The 22,340-nt window shown below is 32.2% G+C and overlaps 1 protein-coding gene across 1 annotated transcript; it reads left to right on the forward strand.

The window, feature by feature from the left end:
* The first annotated feature begins 11,702 nt into the window (after positions 1-11,702).
* Positions 11,703-19,400, forward strand: LOC139486182 (uncharacterized). The gene is made up of 6 exons (XM_071270974.1): positions 11,703-11,800; positions 12,137-12,614; positions 15,646-16,615; positions 17,063-17,198; positions 17,664-17,730; positions 19,068-19,400. Exons 2-6 carry the CDS (start codon positions 12,152-12,154, stop codon positions 19,262-19,264), a joined length of 1,833 nt encoding a protein of 610 aa, XP_071127075.1. The 5' UTR covers positions 11,703-11,800; positions 12,137-12,151; the 3' UTR covers positions 19,265-19,400.
* The last annotated feature ends 2,940 nt before the right edge of the window (positions 19,401-22,340 follow it).

Genomic DNA, 22,340 nt, shown 5'->3' on the forward strand with positions numbered 1-22,340 from the left:
TGAATGTCTTAATGGGCCAAAAGTTTGTTTTTGAAACTAAAAATGGGACACTCAAATTGTAGCTCCTAAGAAATATGCAAACAATGACGAACATGCCTTGAAAACGAGCGACCACACAGAATAGTTAATTAATACTTTTATTTATTAGTAAAATCTTACTTTATATCTCAAAGACAATTGTATTTAGAATATGTGAACAAAAAATAAATACAGGAAATAAAGGCAACAGTAGCATAGCTGTTTAAAGTCATAAATCGATTGATAGAAAACAAACCGGGTTACAAACTAAAACTGAGGGAAACACATAAACTATATGAGGAAAACAACAGAACAACAGAAAACTAACGCCAACCTACATCATTGTGTACATAGAAACTTACTATTTGAACAGAATTGCTGTATTCCTGACTTGATACAGAACATTTTAAGAAACAATGGTGGTTTGAACCCTGTTTATGGCTGGCCAAACCTCTCGCTTATATGGCAATGTTGATAAAAATCGCTCGCATGACAACACGTTGCGATAGGACTACAGCACACACAAATGCAAGAACACTCAGCACAGAGACACGCACATATCAATAATATAATAGTCGTTACAACATCAGTAAATCGCAGAACAACAACGAACATCTTCCATTAATGACAGCACAGGATATAACAAATAGTGAAGTATATATAATCCTGAAATTCATACAATTATCTTCACAATACTAGTCCAAACAATTATCATGATTATGACGATATGAAGGCTATTCTAAATAAATTCTGTGACGACGCATACTTATTTGGACTAACGCAGTATTTTATCCATGGAAAATGGAAATTCCCTCGAATATACTGGCAATAAGAAATATGTGAAATGTAACGAAAATACAGAACTGAAAAGTACAAACGATAAGACATAACATAATATCCAACCAAATCCACTAAAGAAACCTCATAACTTTTAACATGAATGTTGGATGTATTAATAGAATGAAATGCAAAACAGTGTGGCTGTGGCCATTGATTGACACATTAAATTCATCCATTGACTGGGACAATTTACGTGAACCTTTGTCTGTAACGACCACTGTTCACGACGTACCTATGATAGACATTTAAACTGTGGGGTCACCAAAGGTTCTCAACACCTTAATAAAGTAATTCGAAAAATTAATCAGAAATAACACGATGTTTTGATTTATATCAATTATATAAATCAAAACATAAAGGTTTTTCCTGATTAATTTTTCGAATTATTTTATAATTAAAGGCTTTAAGAAACCTTTGGTGACCCCACAGTTTAAATGACTATCGTAGGTACGTCGTGAACAGTGGTCGTTACAGACAAACGTTCACGTAAATTGTCCCAGTCAATGGATGAATTTAATGTGTCAATCAATGGCTGTTGTTTGCTCTATGGTCGGGTGGTTGTCGCTTTGACATATTCACCATTTCCTTTCTCAATTTTATTTTATGAATTTAATGTGTCAATTAATGGCCACAGCCACACTGTTTTGAATTTCATTCTATATACATAGACACGCCGTATAGCAATGCAAATTTACAATCGCAAAAACAGTCAACTTCGGGAATACGTTACGTTCGAATTCGGTTCTTACAAATAAATGCAGCAGACAGACGTCATAGATGTTAAACCACAATCCAACATGTCCCCATTAGTTAGTTTAGACACAGACACATTTTATAGACCAACCAATCCATGTGTTAAAAAGAAAGAAGGACAGATTTGTGACCTTGTAAAATTTTATCTTTTGTAAATGATTTTAAAGAATCTGTAGGAGTATCGTGTGCTGTTCATTACAAAATCTGCTTTAAAGACCACTTGTTTTAAGCAATAATCTGCGTTATAATATCATTTATTTAACTGTTGTAAATTTCTATAGATTGAACCTGCATCAAAAGATCACCTGTCTTATATGAAACCACTCTTCTGCTTTCCCTTGAGTGGTATTTAAACTTGCGTGAGTTTATATCAGTAGAAATTCTTTAAACGGTAAAATAAATGTAAATAGAAATATCTACAATTTGATTGCCATACAGAAAAATCTTTTGTCGGATCCTTTTCCTGATTGCATCTTTAGTACTCAGTCTAAGTATTTATACAGAAAAAGGGCGTCCGACGCATTACATTAATAAAGTGTTGTTTTTATTTCTTACAATAGTAGGTCGATACCGCTGCTGGTGAATTACCAGTTTATTATCTAGTCAGTAGCAAATACTAACATGATTTATACCAAACTTTTCTAAAATTGTCAGTTTATAAATTTATAAATGAAACAGATTCTAAGGTTTTAACCCTCCCTGGCAAAGTAAACCTTCGGTGGATTATGCTAATAACTTTCTATGTCCTTTCTGAACATATAGTTCTAGATCTTCAACTGTTTCGGTTCTTGTGAATCCTTGGTTGTATCAAATTCGGTTTAGCGTTCCAGTTGCAGATAAATCCAGAAAACAACACTCTTAGAACGCATGAAAGTCATAAAGTGTTGTGTTCATATTTAAACTAAAGAAGAGAAACGATGTGAGGGTTATTCATTTCAGTAAGTCATTATTCTTTATCAAGATAACTATATTTATGAAGGAGTATCTGTCATAATTCTGAGATTATTACAAAGTGGCAATCAATCCATCGTGGAGAACTGAATATAAATATCCTTAGAGCATTATATAAAAAATCCGAAACTCTTATTAAGTAATTGAATTTTGTAACAAATATTAATACTTTTTCAATACTGGTATTAATAAATCTTTGATAGGTATCGCACATGTTTGATTGGTTGATAACTGTTGTATCACAAATATTGTATACAATACTGTTTCATGTATTTTGTCATATCAAATGAATTAGATCTCAAGGCTAATCAGTTTTGTGGTTATAAAAATATTTTGGCAATAAATTTGAAAACACTAATTTTCAGCTATATAGGCTACTGTTTCAATTTGTATAGGTTCTAAGAACTATGCAAGTTTTTGATTACAAGCAGTCAAGGTCAGCATGGTCATGGCATGATCAGGGTCAATACGAATTATCATTGGCCACAAATATTTTGATTGACCAATGAGGATAAAGTGTAAGCTAACTTTTAATAAGCGTCTAGTTGCGCCCGTATTTTCGCAATTGCACTGACGCTATTTTTGTTTTGCCAGAAAAGTAAAACAAAAATATATACTAGTTCAGTGACAACGGTAGTCATACTAAACTCGGAAATATATAAAAGAAACTAAAACTTGTCTGTTTGTAGATTTCTTTTCTTAGCAATGACGTTTTCAGCATATTTCGACTTGTGAGTTTAATTGTCCCTTTGTTATCTGTAGCTTCTCTTTGATCCTGTCGCATCAAACAGTCTCGCGCTTTTTGTTGTTCATGTGATCCCCAAGTTTTGCTAGCCGTTTTGATTTTCCGTTCTTAAATTCGATTTTATTGTCTCCTCAATGCATTAGCCGCTTAATTAGACTTTTGTGAGGGACTCTAAACTTGATTTTGTTTACACAAAACATGGATCCAGAGATATGTTGATAACATATTTACTAAAACAGGAAATAAAATCGAACACACATACACTGTCAGTACTAGACCGACAACCTTATGGTAAAATAAAGATATTTAGACTCCAAAGGTACTTTCCAACAAGACTCTTACATGTATGAGTAGGACAATTATCCGAATGGATTACGTTACAAAATCGATACAAATAAAATTCGAAAGATACCTTTTGAAATTTCTAAGCGGAAACATTTTGTTATATTTGTCAACAGATATTTTGCAATTTCCTCCGCCATAGTTGAAATTAAGTAGATTAAATACTATTTGAAAGAAAGTAGAAATACTGCAAAACCGGAGAATATTGTGATAAAATTCGATTACTGAAAGGGTAATTTATCTCAATTGCAAATTTCCCAGTAATTTCCTTCTTTTATTTATTTGACTGCTCCGTGCGAATTTATACAATTGCTGCAAATTGGTGAGCCATTAAAAAGATTTGTGTAAATAAACCGCCAATACAGATAATTAACAATACCAAAATCAGAAGGTGGCTTAAAAAAGGGGAAATTCCGATGTTTAAATTACCATCCTGCTGTAAAATTTACACTAAAGAGAGAACAAATTAAAAAATTCAAAGGAATGAATGTGACAAATTGACAAGTGTTCTGAATAAACCTTGATAAAAATTAACAAAATGTATTCGTTCATTGATCTTACAATTAGTTTCAATGCTGTAAATTTGAAAGCAAAGCGAAAGGCGTTAATAAATTGTTGTTATTCTTCTGCGTGATATATATTTTTTTGTAAACATCTAATTAATTTATTTTTCTGAAGACATAATTTCTAATATTCTGTAACCTTCCAAATTAATCTAGTTATAAACTTAGCTCGAAAATAGTTTCAATACATGCAGGACTATTTTTTGATTTGGCATTAATACTGCAAGAGATTTTTTTGGAAAGATTTATTTACAAAATTACGAATGAACAAACAGGTTTTTTTCTAGACATGTAGCGAAACCCATTTATACATTTAAACATATCAATAATGATTAGTTTCTTTTTTCGATATGAATGTTTGATATATTTTGCCAGTTTTATATCGGGATATTTCAAAATAGACTTGAAGTGCATGTAAATCAAATACCAATTCAAGTATATAACACGATCAACCGTCATCCCGACAGTCTTAAAGGTCAACACCAAAATAGCCCAACATCCGAATATCTGGACAATAGACTATATTTCCTTAAATTAAAGACAACAGTTATTCTTATATGTTCAGATCAGATAAATCAATTCAGATAACACAAATTACTACAAGAAATTAAATTGTAAGAGCAAAGACTGATAATTAAAACAACGTCCACGAGTTCAAATTGTAAGTATCCTTGTAGGCAACACGTAAAAACATTCGAATATGCGTGTAACAAGGCAGGGTTTCGTCTTATCATATTGACATACCTACATCAACGTTCTGAATAGATAGTACACTATTTGCTGTTGGACGTTAAACTGCTACAAAACAATAAACCAAACCAGATTTTAGACTACGATTTAGCTGAATGTTTTGCTAACAAAGACCTAGTCTAATAAAATTTTTAAGGACATACAATAAAACAAGTCACTCTGAATGCAGCTGTTCAAAGTCATTTGCGAAATAAGGAAAAAGAATTGAGAATGGATAAAGGCAACAACAAAATACCGTCGCTCAATATTCAAAAATCGATTAAGCGGAAACAAGTCCGAGTCACAATCAAAACCAAGGGGAACACATCAACGAAAGAGGAAAACAAAGAAACAACAGAAACACTGAACAGCTATATACAATAACAAACGTTAACATACATAAAAAGGGACTGTTTGATAACAACTGGTGATGGGATTGTGGAATGCGTTGCCAATAAGTCAATAATCCGACCACAGAGGAAAAGACGGCAACTAAATAGCTCTTCAATGCAAATTCCACACCCGAAGTCTAATAAATAATGTTTACCTTTTCAGAAAAAGTGACTCCACATTAAACTCCGATACATATAAATGAATCAAAATTAAAATTCAAACAAGACCAAACAATGGTTCCTGAATTGGGACAGACGTAAAGATGCAGCGGGGTTTAGCATGTTTCTTAACCCCCCGTTTACCTGTAGCTAATATGAAAGAAATAAATACAGCAAAACTCAGTTAAGAAGCTGGAGTTTGATATTTGGATAAAAACCTGAAAAAACTATACGCAACATGACAATCATGACAATGATCAACATAAATTATTAAGAGACTTCTAGCAGTAGCAAGCTCCACACCACTATTAAACCGAGTGACAAAAAAGGCAACAGCAGTAAAAAGTAAAATCACAAAAATACTGAACTTAGAGGAAGATCAATTGGGAAAGTCCATAATCACATGGCAAAATCAAATAACAAAACGCATCAAAAACGAATGGACAAGAACTGTCATATTCCTGACTTGGTACAGGCATTTTCAAATGTAGAAAATGGTGGATTAAACCTGGTTCTATAGCGCTAACCCTCTCACTTTTGTAATGACAGTCTCATCAATTTCCGATATTTTTACATTGATGCGTTAAATAAACAGACACAATAAATATAACAGTCAAAATATGGGTACATCAGTCATCATCGTTTAACAATTTTAAAAGGAACAATTTAACAGAACACAAAAACATCTACTATCTACGAACACATTTATTGAGTGTCTGACGTCAGAAAATTTTATACGTCACATAAATTTGTCGTTCAATGTGCTTACAAACAATTTTAAAATTTTCATGGGAATGTTAGCATACAGGGTTAAAAAATCAAAAGTATGTAAGAATAAATTTAAGAAATAGACCGAGATTTAAACTAGTCCAAAAGTTATATATAGAATTTATAAGAATCCAAAAATATTTAATACCACTACGCTATTGAATGATTTTGACGTTTGTGGTTCAACGTATATTGTAATTCATAATAGAAATATATCATAATGACATATAATAGAACAATATCATACTGACGGGATCTTTTAAAGTACAGAGTCACGTTATAAGAACAAAAGAAATACAAAAAGTCGCAAATACAAAACAAACCAAACCAAAACAAACGTATGTTCAAAAGTCATAAATTAATTGATAGAAAACAATTCTGGGATACAAAATAAGACCGAGGGAAACACACCAAGATTATTAAAGACAGAAAGATTATGTCTTCGTCATATAAAAATCAATTACAATCCCTCTTGTTAGGGGTTTAGTATTTTGCCATCATAAATCACTCCCGAAGACCATAATCATTATCATGCCGACAACTAGCTTAAGAATACATATGTTCATTTCCGATGCAAAAACCCTAAAAGTGAATCGATATTTATTCAAAAAAGCCATCTTCATTTACTTGACAACAGCATCGTAACTATATCCCTTTAAAATAAGTCTGTCTAAAAGGTCAACTAGTACAAATACATATGATTTTAAGTTGACGAGCATAGACCTCTTTCGAGATATAGAAAACTAAATAGCTATATGAATATATATTATACCATATAGGATAGGTTTGTAAGCAGTGTATTCGTTTTCTAAGCAGAAAATGATTCAATCAACTGTGACGTAGAAAATTTTTTGTCAACATTTGTTTAAAAATATCTATTAAAAAGATTGCAGTTTGTTAGTTTTCCAGTTAAGAAAAATAAAGCACAGGTGAATATTGTCCTGCTTCTGTAGCCTTCCTGCCCCAAAACGTATGCTTATGTTCAATAGATTTATATGAGATTTGGTTCGCTTAACCATCCGATCGAAAATCTATTATTGGTAAAGCCGACATACAAAACATTGATTGCATAATGTAAGGCTACAAAGAAAACGAATGACATTTACAATTGACCTTAAAAAGAGTTTGATGCGTTATCGGTATTAATATATAATAACTTATCAGAACCGTGGATGTTAGAGTACATCTCCAGTTATTCTTACATAATATATTGAATTTGTTTGTTAAACATCTAGTATCAATTCATGAAAGTCTTTCGTTGTTTCATGTTGTAGAACGGTGAAAACAAATTCAAGTTTGGATGAATAAATCAATTGCACCATATGTATAGGGTAATGGTATTCTTATATTCAAGATTTGAAGCACGTGTAAAATTAAGGAACTTTTATGATATGAGAGTCAGAGTGATTGAGCACGAACTATAAGGGTATTGGACAATTGAGATGTTTGATTACCGTGTCACGGTACTTGTCTATCACAAATTCATGTATTTGGTTTTGATGTTATATATATATGTTATATTTGTTATTCTCGTGGGATTTTGTCTATATGTGTTACATTTTAGTGTTATGTCGTTGTTCTCCTCTTATATTTAATGCGTTTCCCTCGGTTTTGGTTTGTTATCCCGATTTTGTTTTTTGTCCATGGATTTATGAGTTTTGAACAGCGGTATACTACTGTTGCCTTTATTTGATTAACGCAATGCTGAACCTTTGCATTTTCGGGTAATCAAATCGACATTTAGCCTCCTGAGGTCGGTTTCACCAAAAATATTACGACTAAGATTGATCGTAAGTATATTAAATTGTTCATGACTTACAATCAATCTTAGTCGTAAGTAATTTTGTGAAATCCTGTCACAAATAAATTATTATATATATTGTCAATGTTACAGTTTTACATATTTTCAATTTATTAAGGGTATCGGAAGCCGAGTGATCTAAGTAGTTCAATCACTAGCCTGTCAACTATGAGGTTTGGAGTTACAACCACTGTCGAGGCAGGTGCGCTTGACTCAGAAAATAACAGACTAAGTACAAATGGAACAATATTATGTTGCTATTTAGAATCATAAATGCACACTCGTTATTGAGGCAAACAACTTGTACAACATCGCAGTACATAATTTTATAACAATAACGGTACCAATTTTAATGCACTAAATGCGCATTTCGACATTATAAGTCTCTTCTGTGATGCTTCATGGCAACATATTTGAAAATCGAAAACGTATTAAAAAAAATAAAGATTTTATACACATAAAAGGACAAAAAGAACAGCTGAATCGCGCAAGGAATCTGAGCTTTTCATGAGGTTGATATTTCACCTGAATTCAGAATAATTTCAAATTTTTGAACAGCAAATTCTAAAATCATTATATCTGTACTTTTATCCAAATATTGACGTTCTGGCTACAGGGCTGGTGATACCATCAAGGACTATCAGTCCAACAGTAAATATATTGACCCAGGAGTATTAAAAACATCAACGTACCAATTAATGCTCCACCAACAGATTCGCATACTCAAAATATGGTTAGGCCATATATATGAATATACAACATGCAATTTTGAAAGGTTTTTAAGCATCAGTCATTTCGTTTACAACATGACCCCTCACCCTCGTCCCCTTCCCTTCAAAAAGTGTCCAGTCACTATTATTCGAAATTGGTTGTGACCTGCCAGATATATTACATAGCCATGTCTAGTTTCAAATTCCTAACGCTCGAACATCAGACGAATATTGCACTATCCCTTATAAATATCTGAAGATAAATAGGGAACCCGGGTGACTAACATCATATCTCTCCGAGTAAGCATCACTCAACCTTTAAGGTCATATTTAAACATAAAAGTACTGTTATATTGAAATATTTTGAACATAAATGAGACCCTTAGTTTCTCGTTTGAATTGTTTTACATTTATAATTTTCGGTCGTTTTATAGGTGAATATGCGTTATGAGCTATGCACTTTTATTAAAAGCAGTACGGTGACACATGGTTGTTAATTTCAGGGCCGTTTCATTTTTCATCCAACAATGCCATATTCTTAATTCTATACAAAGCATAACGAAATAATAAAAAGATGTTAAACATAAGAATTAGAAAATGTGAAGGAACGGGATGGGGTTCTTCAGTTCTATATTCTTCCACTTTTTAAAGTTTTTTTCCCCTTATCTTTATAAATGTTCCCCCTTATTTTCTATTCTTTAAACATGCATGTCAACAATCCGTTGTATTTTATTCTTTACTTTCTTGCCAATTTTCCCTTTTTTTTGTATTTTGAGCTAATATTTCTATAATAATAGCCCATTATTTTTTATTTTGTAAACATATTAAGATTTTCCTGTATTACTTGTCAGTTTAAAAAAAGCCCCTAAGTAAAACACCCCCTCGGCTAAATGTTGTATTGTACAAAAATAATGGAAAGGGAAATTATCAAAGATGGGGTCAACAATTTCTTCTTAATGACGATAAATTTTTATTCGACACGTATTTGTTTACGTCCTTGTTTGAATTATATTATACAATTTTTGAAAACAAAATACACTATGAGAAATAAATGAAAATGTTTCTTAACATTCGAGACTAAAGATACAATTTTCTGTCAGTTATATTGAAGATGATATTAATATGGTTACCGAATTGTTAAAACACTTTGAGATATGCAATTGTTTGTTCGACAACCTTAATCGTGACAAAAATACCAGTACAGCCTTTCATGTGCGGTCTGGTCGAAAAAGAATTGGAATAGTCAAAGATTACCATGCCTTTTATTACAATGTATAATTTGTCTGATGAGTTTTTTTTATGTTTTTGACCAAATTTTGAAGTATCTGAAAAGAGGGTGGTAAAGAGTTATTTTCGTGCAAAGTGTTTTGTCATTTTTATTTCACGTGCAGACGTGAAAAAGGTTCGTTATTCACCGTGTTTCGTGAAATCGGTAAAAAGATCAACTTACATGAAAATTTAAATTGTTCGTTCATCGTGAAACGGCAATTTTATTTCGCGTTATTCTGTGCAGATACCTCTCTTTACGCCCTCTGAAAACGAAAGGGTCTCATTGAGTGTTTCCAGTCATTATTCCACCATGTAAAATACTCAAGGATCTGAAGGTGTTGTCAGTTTCTTTTCAACGTTGAATGTACTTTTAGTATCGTTCTCTTCACTTTGTGGATCATGTATTCTATATCCTTCATACTGTTAGGAACAAAAACCGTAATATTCTAAAATATTTCTTCCATTTAGAAATAAAATAATAAATACAGGAACTTTGTTTTCGTGATAGACAGACTAATGGAATGTCGGACTATGGAAGAAGAGGGGGAGAGGTTGACAAACAGATATTCCGATTCATATGGTGTCAGAACCAATACGTTGCTTTCATGACTGTACTTTACATATGGAGTATGGGACTATGGAAGAAGAGGGAGATGGGGAGAAGTTTGATTGACAGGGTATCATAACCAATGCTTTGTGCCTTTTTTTATTGTTGTTGGTGGCTGTATGTGTTAACCTGTTCTGTGAGGTCCTACTCAATGTTTTTTTTTTCAATAAAATTTGAAATATTTAGTTGGTTTTAAAGTCTGAGTTTGATTCAAAATATTTGGAATAAATTTTAAATGTGCAATATCATTAAGTTGGCTTGTTAATTGTTGAGAACATTACACAAGGTATAAAATTTATAAGTTCAACATCTGTAGCATAGAATAATAAATTCACAGGGTTTGATGGGGTAGCTATATATATAGGCAACCTGTACAACATCAAAGTAGCTTATTTCAAATATGATCAGATCATGTGTGTGTGTGTGTAACATACAAATTGCAAACATTATCCATCATCACTATCCATGTTCAAAGCATTGATCCACGATTCCTCCCCGAAAATATGATATTTCACAGTTATTTAGATTTTGCTCTGCTAGATCATGTAGATATATCACATATCATATTCAATCTCAATTTGTATATATCCCTCGTTTATTTGGAAATATTGACCATGGAAGAAAGAAAGAAATGTGATAGTTTTATCTTTGCTTTCCAAGTTAGTCACTCTCTGCTTTTAATGTCATACTTAAAACAGAAAGTCACTAAGAATTTCAATTTGTAATTGAACATGTTTAATACAAATTATATCTTCAAATTGAAATCATTTCCTCAATATTTTATATCTAACAAGGACCAAAATATATATCTATGCCACATAATTGGTGATGAATATTTATGATGTTGATAAGCCCAATCTATTCACTGCATCGGTTCACTGCAAACTAAAGGATATTTTACAGTGTTAAACAAAAGAACAAGGAACAGGAATGTTTTACCGAGATAACCTGCATTTATAAATAAACAGCGTGTCAGCTTATCAAATACTACGGAATAAAAGTTTCTTGTCAGCACAATGTATCAGGAAGGATAACTCTATTTTGATAACAAGGACGTATTGTGTATCACGAAATTAGGTAGTAGGTTTATCCATACTTTCATTACTTTAAACTTTCATGTTTACCTTAAACCACCGCGAATTAAACGTTTCATGTAAGTATATCAATATATTATCTTTTTGTTTAAATATTTGTTGTTATTTTATAGAATAATTTATTTTTGGTTAGAATTCGATTGTTACATAGATACGACGTAGATGTCTTTAGTTTTGTGTGTGGTTACGTTGTTTTAAAAATAAGAATTGAATGATAAAATCAGATTTAGACAATCAATTGAAAACATTGTTTTGTTACAAGGACTTAAGATTTACCAAGAATTTTTTTACCAAACTTGTAGATCTGTTAAAAGACACAAACTTTAAGAACTTTTTGAGAGTACAAAGTTATGTCTGTACTTTCCCTCCTGTTGACATTTTCATGACAATTTTAGATAAACACAGACACCATGAAAAGTAAATGGAAAAACTTTCTTAACCTTCAAGACAAAGAATACCATGTTTTTGCCAATTATAGTGAAGATGACGGTGAATTGGTAAGCAAGTTGTTGCAGCCCTTCGAGAATAGAAATTGTTTGTTCTACAATCCTGATCGAGATGGGTTACCAGGTCTACCAATCATGCGCGGTCTTATCGAAAAAGGAATGGAACAGTCCAAGATTACCATGCTTTTTATTACGAAGAAATTTTTGTCTGATGAGTTGTGTATGTTTATGGCCAATCTTGCTATTTGGAAGTACATGAAAACGAAAGGAATTCATCGTGTTTTACCAATCATCCTTCAACCATGTAAAATACCAAGATATCTGAAAGTCTTAAACTGTATTCATGTCTGGAAATACGCAACTACTAGATCAAGTCATATGTTGTACAAGACGCAAGCCATCACTCGGTTAACGAAAGCCATGCTAGGTAATATTTCTAATACACTCTGTTTGATTATATCATACTATTTTCATTTTTACTGAATGTATACCCTGTCTATCATAGTGAGTGCACGTTATATTTTCTGGTCGTTACGTCTGTTCATGTATGTCCCTTACCAGGTCAACAGTCTGGTTTAAGTGGAAATTAGTGTGTGTTATTGTAGTAAGTTGGTTTTAAGCGGAATGATAATTACATCAACTTGTAACTTACAGCACATGTACATGCTAATGGGTTTTACAAAAAAAGATACATGATAAGTTGGGGCTGAACCAAGATTTCGCAGCTCACAACGAATCCAAGAATCATTAAGGAACAACGAATGCGATATGGTGACTGAGGATAATGTCGTATGGGTATAGATTTTTGTTTATTACTTAATTTTTCAAAAGACTTATTAGTTATTTGCTGAGATTGTTTCATATATATATTTTTTATCTATCAAAGTCGCGAGAATATCTAATCATCAATAAAGATCGAGATTACACACCACCTTTTTTCTGAAATTTTCAATTTCATATAAAAAAATATTGCCACTACACATAAGAAATAATTATCTCAATAAGCCTTATGAATAGACTGACGATAAAAATTCCAATCATATCATCAGGGGAATAATCAGTTTCTGTGTTTGTTTGATCAAACTTAAATAAAAACTGTTAGCGGGATTCGTAATTGCGTTTAAATTATGATGAACAGTTGAAATATTCTAATCGTTTTTTTTTATACTAATTTTTTATTCTAATGTATTTTTTAAAATATGACACTGATATGAATTTATAACTTGATTGTATATACATGTTATTGTTTGTCTTGTTTGGTTTCTGTCTCTTTGACATGTACAAATCAGCATCTTTTATTCGTTTTGTTTTAAAGATTATTAGGTTTAAGTACACTAGAAAAGGGAAGTAATGAAGAAACATGATAAAATAGGTACTTTGCATAACAAAGTATCTACTTCGCATAGAGATAGTGTACCAAAGGAGTAGGTCCGGTAAGGACCGATTTTGGCCTCAAATTTCAGGTTCCTCTAACGAAAGTTTTTGGATACTTTTTAAACACTTAAGTGTCTATTTCAATTGATTCGATTAGTTTATGTGAACAATTTTAACTGATTTAGTCATTAAAAACGCTCTGATTCAAGCTTAAATATGAAAAATCTATCAAATATGTCAAAAAACGTTACTTTTCAGATGGTTTTTGTCAAAAATGAAAGTAGCCGCATCCGTGTTCATCCTCAACCTTTATATATATTTTGTATTATCATCAAATACAACTTACATTTCAATATTATGAATGAACACGAATGCGGCCACTTTCATTTTAGACGAAAACCGTCTAAAAATTAACCAAAATGCTTAAATTTTGAAGATTTCAGTAATTTAGCATGACTTAATGATGCTAGTACGCGATATGTGTGCATTGTATTGTCAAAAAAAGCTCATATTTATGTAGCAGCATTTTACTTTCCAAAATATAGCTTAAAGATTACATTTTCACAATTTTGTAAAACTGCTATATTTTGGGGCCAAAAAGGGGTCTTACTGAACCTACTCCTTTAAATACTATCGATTACTTGATAACAGTCCAAAAGGTATAGATCCTCAATGCTCTTCAACTTTGTATTTGTTTGTCTTTATAACGTTTTTGATCTGAGCGCCACTGACGAGTCTTATGTAGACGAAACGCGCGTCTTGCGTATGAAATTATAATCCTGGTACCTTTGATAACTATACTGTACACAAAATAGGACATAATGTAATAGCGTAAATACGGAAACACGAAACATAAATAAGAAACCATAGTTCATTATTATGAAAGCACATCCTGGGCCATGAAAATTAATCCATACAATATAACAAGATAATTGCATAATATATCAATCGACCACAAGATGTCATGAAATAGGAAACATATTATATCAAAACAAATGTACTAAAGTTTCAAATAGCCAAGGTACATAGAACAAAGCATGGTCTTTAAAAATACTTTGTATAATAAATGAAAATAGAGAATGCGGAAGTTGAATATATTAAATTGGGTTGTATACTTTTTGTGAAGGTCGAAAGACTTTGGTTGAAAACAAAATTTAATGCAAATTCTTTTAATGTTCCAACAAAATGTTGGCAGGTCCTGAAAAGGAGGGGGGGAATTCAACCGAACAACTACATAGTAACAGGTGCATAGTTCTATCTGTCACGTTTAAAGGATCTGGATTGAAACTTTACGATGAGTTATTTACACACAATAAGCAATTTCTGTGGTAAATTTTCCTGAAAAAAATATTTTCAAATTCTCCAAATTTGGGGAATAGAAAAAAATCATAAAAACAATTCCATATAAACAAATGATGATTATCAACAAGTGCGTAATCGTTCTGTGAAGTGTCATGGATCTGGATTAAAAACTGTATGAATAGGTGATAACACTAAATAGGTTCCCATTTTCCCCCGCCAGATCGACCTGGCCAAAACAAAATGTTATTACAAACTTCACTACATGCGTTTAATACAAGTGTCAAACAAGTTTTGTAGCTTGTTGTTTTTGCTTTGATTTTGTGATCATGAAGTGTCTGAGTGTGGTATTTGAGCGCTTTGTTGATTTGCGTAACTACACCTCAATCACCAAACTTTTTATTGCTGCTTATACGTTTTATCTTCAACCAATACTGATTTAAAACATATTGACTATGAACAATTTAAAAAATATTAGCCTCCGTAGGTTTCGTAGATAAAAGACGAATAATTTATATTGAAGTCAAGTTTTGCCAAAACTAAATAGATATGGTTTTATCAATATTAAAGCAAATGGACGGGAATCATGCTGAATACTTTGTTGAATGATGGGGTAGTCATTTTAAGAAGGTTTTTAATTATTAAGTGTCGGCTTGCGTTAGTCTTGCCATACAAAACTTTCAAGTAAGTACTTATGGAAACTATGCATACCAAATCTTAAGAGTTTTACACCATTTTTTATTACATTTCTTGATTTTTGCAGTTTTTATTTTATTTTATTTTAGACCCACCACCAAAATTTAGACGAATAAGATGGAATGGAATAAAAACACTGACGTGGACACATAATATTGTGGAAAAAGTAAAGAAATCGGCTTTGAAAGAAAAGGCTTCAAATCAGTCAATACACAACATCAATCTATTTCAACTATGGCGATTAATAGGTGTATTAAAACATTGCTTTCTAAACTGCCGGTACGGTCATTGTTCATTTGCTTGCAGTGGAAGAGAATTCACCAGATTTATAAGCCATGCAGAAAGATGCAGATATAGACCAATCAAGTGTCCAAACAAATCTTGCCAGACTTTCCTCCCGAAGTGGTGTGTCGATAAACATGTGGAAGAGTGTCCACTAACCAGGCTAACGTGTCCATCAGTTGGATGTGGAAAGGAAATCATAAGATATCAAATAGAACAACACTTGTTTAAATGTCAACATCGCACTATTTTGTGTCCGAACCACCATTACGGATGTGACCAACGACTTACACAAAAGGACGCCTTCAAACATTCTGAGACCTGTTTGTTTGCTTCATTTCTTTGCAATAAATGTGGTCAAATAATAATAAAAAAAGACATACATGAACATGAAAAGTATTGTATAAAGTCTGAAACAAAATGCAAGCTTTGTAAAAAGACGATGCTTCGTGAAGAAGAGCTTTTTCACTTGGACGTTTGCGAAATGGTGGTAGTCTCTTGTCCAAACATAGGATGTGGAATAACAATTGCCAGGCACAAAATTTCACAACACAAGTCAAAATGCTTACTCACGAATATCTGTTGTCCAAATTCTGAAAGAGGATGTAACGCCAGAGATAAAAGAATGAGTATACAAAATCATACTGCATGGTGTCCATTTCGACTCTCAGAGTGTGAGTTTTGTGGGAGAAAATTGATTTTCAAGAAACTTAATTTCCACATTAAAAACTGTCAGACGAAGAAGACATGTCCATTATGCGGATCGTCCTTTCCTAGGTTAAGATATTTTAATGCAGGCTACGAAAAGGCAAATCGTAAAAATGAACAAATAAAATCATGACCGAAATAAAAAGTATACACAGAAATTAAACGATACAAATCGTATCATGTATTTGGAAGGGTAAACTGTTCCTGTTCTAAAGGGTTTAATGTGTTAAATTGTTGACCACTGCTGAAAAATGTGTTGTTAATAAGGATTGTATATCTAACTTAAATACTATTTTAAATAACATGTAAAAGACTTATTGTCCCTGTTTACAATCATGTCCGGTCTAAATAAGGATATGTGTTCAATTTAATCAAAATTAAACATAAGATTTAGATCTCGAGGTTATGGGTCAATGTAAAACAGTTGTATGCCCTCTGCTCTTTGTGGTGTCATTGTCCATTTCTAGAACTTTCAATAATAATGAATTATTTTGTACTTTTGGAATTTCTTTGTAGGTCAACTTGGGAAACTCACGAGCGTACGTGTCAAAGGAATAACAGGCGTCAATGTGCTGGCGTTTATCCTGTGAGAACTGACACATTAGAAGACAACAAAAAGTTATGTACGGAGCATGATTACACTCCTACAGTAGTAAGTCTTCTGTATTATCCATTTGTGAAAGTGAAAATGCATAGAAGCGGTCATAACTTTATACCAAAGTGAACAAACCTTTTTTTAATTTCGGGTGTGCTATGTGAAATGACAGGAGTCTACCTAAAGTTGAGTAGGAATTTTATTTATCGCTATTAGTTTAGCTGAACGTTAAAAACAAATGTTTTAATAATATATTTACATGTAAATAAACTGTCTTTAAAAGTGTCAACATGCCATCATTTGAAAATATTCCTATTTTAAAGTGTCGACCTGCCGATTTGCCGACCACTAAATACATAGGTATTTACTTCATTTTTTCGTTCAAAATTGACTACTTTTTATATTGATGACTATTAACTGATTAAATTTTGAAATATTCCAAGAACTATTGACTTGAATACAAGAAGATTAACGATGCATGTGAGACATCGGGTGTTCTGTCTTTATGTTTTTAATTTACAGGAGCAACCTGGTTCATATTTACCTGATGGTCCAGCATATTCTCCTCAACATGAACAGCCACCAAAAAGTAAGAACAGTTTTAATTAATTTACAGTCTTCTTCTATTTTGTTATGAATAGAAACAGCAATTTAAACTTAAATGAAAATGATTTTCATGTCCACCACAAATTTGAAGCGTCTTGTGACTTCCCTCTTTCCCATAGGAAATTGAGCAATAGTAAATGACTGTTCCAAGTTGGGAACTTCTCAAATGGTCGTCTTTTGTTATAATATCCTCTAAATGTTATGTTTTTAACCAAAATCTGATAGTTCCTGTTTGTTTTATTTTATATTTAAGAATTGTGTGCGATTAAGAACTACACAATGTATTGACAATTAACTGGTTCTCATCAGTTGGCGTCCGTCGTCTGTCGTCGTCGGTAACTTCAACAAAAATCTCTAAAATTACTGGTAAAATTTTACCATTAGTTTTCAAAATGTGGTCAACGAACCCTCCTGCCAACCGACATAGTCGACATGGCTTAAAATGGAACAAAGATTCAAAATGCAAGATCAGTTAATTATCTTGAAAACTGCTATAAATAGAAGGAAAAAAAGGGCTGAAAGATTCAGAATGTTGATATCTACCTGCTAGTCACTAACGTCTAAACTGTCAGACGACGTTTTATAGGAGTTATCATCCTTGAAGGTTACATTTTACCATTCATTATATATTTGTGTATATCAAAATATAATTAAGACAGAAATAATTTAATTGGGATGAAGAATCACAAAGACAAGATCTTCATAAAAACTAAACATGGCCATAATAACAAGACCACTCCACATTGAAGTAATTGCCCTTCAATGACAGTTTTTTTAAACCTTTTTTGATAATTTAAAAGCATAAATTTTTAAAAATCAACAATCACTTGCAGGACAAAATTCATTAACATGTTAACATCTTGAAGATCTAGTTGCGCAACACAGGCTCTTTAGAGTATGTAGCTAATAATTATTTGAAACTAAAAGGAATCGTACTATAATTGTTTTCTCAACATTAGCTTATGCCCATTTAATATTTTTACTTTCATAACAGATTCACTCGTCAGTTCAGTAAGTTCGAGGGGAATTTATCGTACAAATTGTGACTCAAATACATGTTTTAATAATTTGTATGAAAAGTGTTCATACAAATTAATCTATAAGGGATCTGAACGTAAAATGTATCCACATTTTCCACACCATTTTAGATCTTCATATTCTTCCTACATAATTTTTTCATTTAAATTGAAAATCCGATTTATATACATGATAATTAAACGAGGTGTAGGCATAACTTCAGCTACGCAAAATCACAAAACCCCAAGGTAAAGATCACCATCATAAGTTTTATACGACTAGATTGCAATTAAATTATTTTAGGTGATCCTAAAGACAATCATCATTCTACTTATGGAAAAAGTACAGTTTCAATTCTATGGCGAACAAGAACAAGTAGTGGCTGTTCAGAAAATGGTGGACCTCAGACCTTGGAAGATTTTCTAAAAGAAATTCTCCGCACGAATATTAATTTGAATTCGTTCGTCGAAAAGAAACGAAAAGCTGGATTCCAACATTAAACATTTACATCTACAAGAACACTCTTCTTTGTGATGTTTTTAAGACAGGTCGTAGACGCAAGAATTTATTATGCCAACACAATGAAACAATTTGTATTAACTGTCCTTGAGTTTATCTTTTGTAATGTTAAGTGTAACTGATGCCAATCATTAAACGTTTCTTGATAGAACTGAAAAATAGTGATTCAAATTTAACCGTATATCGTACATAAGTCAATAATGTCTTGTGAAACATACATCGTGAACGTTTGGGAGCAATATTTTTAATCATATGCATAATTATAAAGTTTCGAAACCCATAATCAAAGAAAACTACCAAAATATTGGCCTGTTAAGCGCAGGATAAATATGTAAATTTACCCTGCCAAGTACACTCTGTTTTTTAAAATGTATATCTGTTTTGTATCGATCTAATTGCGTTTAATACCTTTCAACTATTTAAAGTGTGTTCTCGTTTGTACTGTTACGTCACTGTCCCAGGATAGGAGAAATGTTGACGCTCATAAGAACTAATTTAACTTCGCAACATTCTGATTCTGCCCAAGTCATGAGCCTCTAACTCAGTAATTGTCGTTTGTTTTATATCATATTTGTTTTTTATTCATTTTAAAATATATATAAATAAGGGCGTTATTTTTCTCGTTTGAATTGTTTTACATTTGTCATTTCCAGACGTTTTATAGTTGACTATGCTGTATAAGTTTTACAAATTATTGAATGCCATACGGATATGTTAATGTCTATGTCATTAAGTCTCTGGTGAAAGGTTGACTCATTGGCATTGATGCCATATCTTCTAATTCTTATAATGACTAAGGATTTCAGTGTATCTGTATAAATTTGATTAACTTATGTCTCATCCCTTTTGCATATTTAAGCAAATGAAAGATGTCTAAACTGAACTAATCAAAGAGTTATTGTTAATTAAAGACCTTTTTACCAATGTTTTGCAGTCTTGTTTGTTCCGATCATTTGATCTGTAATAGATTAAGCAATCAGCAAAAAATACTTTCAAGGCAAATAATACTTCATACAGGAGTTAAAGCTCTTGAATGTCGATTTTCGTCAATTTTGGAGTAAAATTCTTAATTGATTGGTAAATATAGAAACAAGAGTGCACACACTGAAATGTCTCGCCTTCTTAACTAATCATTGATATTATGTTAATGGTCCTAAATATAAAGCTTTATTACAACTATCATAAAAACTTAACCAAGAAACTAAACATTGACCAATGAACCATGAAAATGAGGTCAAGGTCATATGAACCATGCCAGACAGGCATGTACAGCTAACAGTTCTTCCATACAAATATAGTTGACCTATTGCTTATAGTTTAAGAAAAACAGACCAAAACACAAAAAATTAACACTGAGCAAAGAACGGTGAAAATGAGGTCAAGGTCAAATAAAACCCGTACGACTAATATGTAGATCATAAAATATTTCCATACACCAAATATAGCTGACCTATTGCAATTAGTATTTGAAAAAAAGAACAAAACTCAAAAACTTAACTTTGACAACTGAACCATGAAAATGAGGTCAAGGTCAGATGACACCTGCCAGTTAGACATGTACACCTTTCAATCATTCCATACACCAAATATAGTAGACCTATTGCATACAGTATAAAAAAAATAGACCAAAACACATCAACTTAACTATAACCACTGAACCATGAAAATGAGGTCAAGGTCAGATAACATCTGCCAGTTGGACATGTACACCGAATATACTAAACCTGTTGCTTATAGTATCTGAGATAAGGACTTGCCCACCAAAACTTAACCTTGTTCACTGATCCATTAAAATGAGGTCGAGGTCAAGTGAAAACTGTATGAAATGCATGAGGACCTTGCAAGATACGCACATACCAAATATAGTTATCCTATTACTTATAATTAGAGAGAATTTAACATTACAAAAAATCTGATTTTTTTTTCAAGTATTCACTGAACCATGAAAATGAGGTCAAGGACATTGGACATGTGACTGACAGAAACTTCGTAACATGAGGCATCCATATACAAAGTATGAAGCATCCGGGTCTTTCACTTTCTTAAATATAAAGCTTTAAGGAAGTTAGCTAACGCCGCCGCCGCCGTAACTGCCGGATCAATATCCCTATGTCATGCTTTCGGCAACAAAAGTTGAACACTCGACAAAAATCATCAACAAACTAAGATCGGCAATTCAGTCAACATGGCTTAATTGTCAGCTAATTCCGGATATAAGACATTGCTCTGAATTTTTGCCTGTTTCACTTTTTGTGTATGTACATGTAATATGCATAGTCAATGAGATAAAATATTGTTACTTAATGTTGCTTGTTTTCTTTTTATGTATTGTATGTATTTCCCCGGCAATTAATGCTGTTTATCATTTGTCTTATTGTAAAATTGTGTTCGTTGCTATAGCATATATAATGCTTTCTGCAATAAAGTATTCATTAATTCATACAAGCAGTTCATCTACTTTATTTATAGACTGTCAACATTGAGGTTGTTAGTTTGAACCTAGCTCATGACAAGATCGAACTTCGATATTATTTGACTTGGAATGCCAGGTTTCATGCTGAATGTTGGTTGTTTCTTCTGGTCACTCCGACGTCTTCTACCATGTGTATATTGAATATATGGATTAAATTGAAATGTGAAAAATCAACAAGTACATGGTTTGTTCAATGCTTGGGAAAGTACAACATGTACAAAAAAGACTTTAAATTTTAATTATGCATGTTGAACACCTGTAGCTTTGAATAAAAAAATCACACTGTTTGATGAGCCAGGCACTTACAGAGTTTATAATTTGGTCAGATGATAATTATGCATATGCAATATTCAATTTAAACGTAAACCATTATCGGTAAATGCGTTCACAGCACCACATAATGGTTCCTATCCGAAAGGGTGTGTCATACCATTGTCATCAATATAAAGATGGTTTTGTCCTGCTACAAATATAGAGATATCAAATACCATGTCCCATCTTCATTAGCTATGACCTCTTCATCAGATTGATATTGCACCATCACTTAAATATTTACTACAGATTTAAAGAATCAGGGTGTAGAA

Source organism: Mytilus edulis, chromosome 1 (genome assembly GCF_963676685.1).
Source record: "Mytilus edulis chromosome 1, xbMytEdul2.2, whole genome shotgun sequence".
Lineage (NCBI taxonomy): Eukaryota > Metazoa > Mollusca > Bivalvia > Mytilida > Mytilidae > Mytilus > Mytilus edulis.